The following is a 4,530-nucleotide window of genomic DNA, read 5'->3' as shown; positions in this document are numbered from 1 at the left end:
ACAGCGGCCCACGGCGGCGACAGCATTTGAGCGGCTGAAGGCGGGCGCTGATTGGCAGAACGGGAGGCGGCGGGGTGGAGCCACGGTGGCGGACACGCCCGGACAGGCACAAAACGGTTCCTCCAAACGCCCGGCAGGGGGCGCCGCCGCACAGCGCAAGGCAGCCGCCGAGCCACCGGCACCGGTGTGGGCAAGGGGGGTAACGGGGGACGTGGACGGGACGGTACACGGGCCCGGCAGGGTGCGCTGCCGGCACAGGGTTGATATATACGTTTATATGAAGGTACGGGGGTGAAAAACAAACCAGAAAACAAAGGGGTTTCAACGAAGAAAGGCAGCAGCAGCACCTTGGCATCCAGAGGAACAGCGTCTCGCCTGACTGAGCATGTGCCGTGGGGGAAGACACTGATACATAAATATTTCTATCAAAATAGTTATATAAAATTATTACTGCCATTATGGAACCGCTTCAACACCACCCGGTATTGTCGTGAGCTTAAGCACATAACAAACTGCAAAACGCTCAAGGTTACACGAAGGCAGAACTGGGGCAGGCCAAGCAAAGGGCTTACTAGGGTGGTGGGGAGGGCCTCAACCAGCAAATGGCCTGCTGCTCCAGTAGAGTGCAGTCTTCATGTATGAGCCTATCTATTCTGCGAGTAGGGAGTTTTATTTCTGCGTGGTACAAGACCCAGACACAAAGGTAAAGTTGGATGTCTCTACAAGCAATATCGAGGCAGATGAAAAGATACTCAAAACACTGAAAAAAACTTGTTTTTGAAAGACCCACAGCTGCTCAAAGAACATAGATGGGACTTCAGGTCATTAGCTATGTTTAAGGAACACTAACCACAGCCAACTATAAGCCAATAAAACCCTATTTCATAGCAACAGATTTTGATCAACAGGAAAGATCAAAGACAGAAAGGGTATTAAAACCAGCCAGCCCTTCTTAGATCCCTCCAAGTGCTGTCAGTCAGAAGGCCACTGGGTTAAGCAGAGGGAAGACTACTTGGGTGAAAGTCAATAGCTTACACAGGAAAGTCAGCCAGTCTCAGCTAGACACTTACAGCCTGTTACTTGTTTGCCGGCTTATCTCCTTAATCTGCCTGATGTCACAGAGTCAGGTTCTTCCCACGCTTTTCAGAGCACCCCATAAAAATACAGGTAAGTTTAAAACTAAGCACAGAAGCATCTGTCAGGCAGGTCAGTTATACTAACAGAAACTGGCCTTCAGGGACCCACAGATTTTTTCTCTGCTTAGAGAAAATGATGTCCAAGTTTCATCTTCCTGATGTTTCCAAGTGGTATATACTCTTCCTGAAGTATCATATAATCATCTCACACAGCATTTTATGACCTGCTGTTTTTCTTCATGAAAATCATCATGAGGCTACCCAAGACTCTTGGCACGCACATGAAAACAAACAGTGATGAAAATTTGTAAATCAACTTTATTCAGCGATGACCATCATTTAGGCATCAGCAATAGTAACTTCAACTTCTACACCTGGCTCAATGCTGATGGAAGTGATCTGCTTCACAATTTCAGAAGGGCTGTGTAAGTCAATGAGCCGCTTATGGATACGCATCTGGAAACGATCCCAGGTCTTGGAACCTTCGCCACAAGGTGTCTTCCTGGTAGTGATTCGCAGAGTCTGAGGAAGAATCATAAGTACAGAGTGCTGAGTTGGTGCATACAGAAGACTAATCTACAATCAAATCAATCCACCAAATAACGCTATCTGACATCAATGTCATTGTAAAGTTACTTATGTTCTACTCATGTTAATACTCCTTCCCCATATTCAATTTCATTAAAAAACCACCCCCAATCTTGATTAAAATAAAGAACAAAAAAGCTCCTTCCAAATTCAACAGGTTTTGCACTAAGCAGTTGCCCCAAGTGTCAAAGTAATTTGTGAAGTCATTACATGTTTACATGGGGTCACTCTCAATTTTTAGATGTTGTATGTGCATACTTGCAGAAAACCCCCAAACCTTTAAGACAGGAAAACAACGTCAGGTACCTTGGTGGGCATGCGAACGGGTCCTTTCACCTTCAGGTTCTTTTCCTTAGCACCTCTGATCAAGTCAGCACAGACTGGGAAAAAAAAAAAATACAAAATAGCTCAGGTGTGTATATTCCCCCCCCCCTTTTTTTTAAGTGAAGATTCCAAAGAAGGTGTTGGCTCAGAATAGCGTATGAAGTGATCACTGGCACTCATCTGAAGGGTCATCCTCATAGCCAACCACATACAAGTGGAAGAGTTACGCCATGGTAAAGCACAGTCACATTACAAATGTGGCAAAAGCCACTACCACAAGTTTAAGCTGTATTTAAGCTATTACCAGCCTGAAGATCCTGCACTAAACAGTCATTGTACAACACTTACATGATTAAAACACTGGCAAAGCCAGATCATAAACAAGATTCAATAATTTCTTAAAGAATACTTAACTTCTAAACTAAACTCTTCTCAACAAGAGTGGCAAAATGCCAGTCAACAAACCGGTGCTTTTCAGTTCTAATAAATTCAAACAGTGACAACTGAAACCCCCACAAGAAATAAACGGAAGAAGCTGCACTCTGTCATATTAGTCATTGTGACATTTAGTTTTCAGCATTATAAAAACTCCCAAACACTAGCTTCTGTCGAAAATTAAATGAGAATCTCCGCATCAGTGTATGAAGCGCTCTGGGTTGACTTTGTGAGCCAAGTCACATACAAGCAGGCAAACACCAACATCTCTAAAGACAGCTGGTGTAAATACAGTCTGTTTGTAACACTTCATATCATAACCTGCCCATGGCAGAGGAGTTAGAACTAGATGATCTTACAGTCTTTTCCAACCCAAACCATTCTACAATCCTATACATGTCACTTATTGCTTAACAAATTACCCCAATTAAAAAACAAAACTATCACTTACCCTTCTCAAGTGATTTTACATTGCGACTTGTCAAAGTAATCCTAATGCGATGAATCGCTACCTCTTGTTCCACAGGTGCTTTGCCAGTATCTTTAAACGCCTGAAACATTGAAGTTACAAACATCAGACATTACAGTCAATGCAAACAACGCTATCTGCAGCCTCTTAAAAACAGACTTTGGGGGCACAAAGAACAATGTAGCACTGGGACTATTTTACTAACTAGATGGCATATCTGAGGAGCACGCCGGCATGGAAGAAGTAGCGGGAAGAGAAAGGAAGAGCCAAGTCCTAACTGCTCTGAAGAAAATCAGTGCTTTTAGTATCTAACTGAATCTCACAATGGAAACTGCAAAACACCCCTCCCTGGTTTGCCTCTGTACAGCCGGCTGCCCAGCCACAAAGAAATAACATACGTTTCAGATTTCACATACAACTTCACCTCGCCACGAATTACGTAGCAACGACATCAACAAAACAACTGGATCTGGCCAGAAAGAGTAATTCTGCCCACTCACGCAACTGATTTGAGGACCTTATACAATCAAACCTTTGCAAGTAACTAGGTGTTAATGTAGTCCAGGGGAACAGAATAAAATAAAAGTGAAAACACGGAGAAAATAAGGTTTTATAAAGCTGTGGATGCACTACGCTGTTTCTCACACTGACGAGGCACTACCCGTAGTACTAACTGACGCACCTTCCTCTAACAGAACCCGGTTTTTAGGGCGAACGCATGCGGCCCATCACCACCGCTCATGCCGGGCTGCGGCCTCTCCTCTCCACCCGCGGGCAGCGGCCCCGCTCCCGGAAGGAAGCCCTGCGAGGAGGTAAAGCTCACGGCCGGCCTGGGCTCCCACCGTCCCGGCACAGCCATCCCTGCCCGCCAGAGGCTCAGTGAGCCGTCCCAGCAGTGGAGGATTCCTCCCAGGCTCCACAGCCCTGGCCTGGCGTCGAGGCTCGGGCGCGGCCGAGGGCCGGCAGCGGCGGAGCGTACACGCGGCGGTCCAGGCCTGCTGGATGCGAGAGACGGCGTCCCTTCCATCCCTCACCCCCAGCCCTAGCACCTCACCATAGCGACAGCAGGGCCTTCCTGGCCGACTTATTCCCGGGCGGGCAAAGAGCGGCGCGGGCCCAGCGAACAGCGGTGAGCCAGGAAGCTGCGGCGCGGCGAGAGGAGGCCGAGGCCGGCGCGGGGCACTTATATAGAGAACGGCCCGCCTCCATCCGGGAGCTGCGGGACCTTTCACCCGCCTAGCCGCGGCCCGGAAGCGCTGTGGGAGGGATGTTGGGATATCTCGGTTTTTCGTGTCGGGTTGTAGTGCCTTTGGGAGTGCTAGTCGCGGTGCTGGCAGTGAGAGGAGAGGGGGCCGGGAGCGACGGAGAGGGGCTGCGCTCAGCTCCGCTCCGGGGCTCATGGCGGGTTGTGCCGAGTGAGCGGGGGGTCTGCGGGGCTACCGCGCCACCCACACCGGGCTCGGCCCACACTCCATGGGTCCTAGCGCCGTCCGTCCCGCTCCCCGCAGCATCCTCAGCGGCTGGTTGCCTCTGCAAGCGCGCTTGGGCTTTCTGCTGGGAGAAGTGCCGGGTTTTGAT

At 48.9% G+C, this 4,530-nt stretch overlaps 1 protein-coding gene and 1 non-coding gene across 2 annotated transcripts; both read right to left on the bottom strand.

The window, feature by feature from the left end:
- Nucleotides 1-1,434: 1,434 nt before the first annotated feature.
- RPS20 (ribosomal protein S20) lies at nucleotides 1,435-4,162 on the bottom strand. The gene is made up of 4 exons (XM_062633372.1): nucleotides 4,007-4,162; nucleotides 2,935-3,034; nucleotides 2,031-2,104; nucleotides 1,435-1,658 (listed from the first exon to the last, which is right to left on the bottom strand). Exons 1-4 carry the CDS (start codon nucleotides 4,007-4,009, stop codon nucleotides 1,476-1,478), a joined length of 360 nt encoding a protein of 119 aa, XP_062489356.1. The 5' UTR covers nucleotides 4,010-4,162; the 3' UTR covers nucleotides 1,435-1,475.
- Nucleotides 2,187-2,251, bottom strand: LOC134171355 (small nucleolar RNA U54). Its single transcript, XR_009967610.1, has one exon. It is a non-coding gene; the product is annotated as a small nucleolar RNA U54 (small nucleolar RNA).
- Nucleotides 4,163-4,530: the final 368 nt, after the last annotated feature.

The sequence above is a fragment of the Pezoporus occidentalis genome, unplaced genomic scaffold (genome assembly GCF_034315485.1).
Source record: "Pezoporus occidentalis ecotype Australia unplaced genomic scaffold, CSIRO_AGI_Poc_V1 ctg4, whole genome shotgun sequence".
Taxonomy (NCBI): Eukaryota; Metazoa; Chordata; class Aves; order Psittaciformes; family Psittacidae; genus Pezoporus; species Pezoporus occidentalis.
Note: the sequence above shows the minus strand (reverse complement) of the source record. Positions and strands in the feature narration are given on the sequence as shown.

Bases quoted from the DNA above. Each gene is read 5' to 3' on its own strand.
- RPS20 (XM_062633372.1), bottom strand. The intron at 2,105-2,934 runs GTAAGTGATAGT...TTTTTTTCCCAG, and splicing joins TGTAAAATCACTTGAGAAGG to TCTGTGCTGACTTGATCAGA. The intron at 1,659-2,030 runs GTACCTGACGTT...ATTCTTCCTCAG, and splicing joins CCGTTCGCATGCCCACCAAG to ACTCTGCGAATCACTACCAG.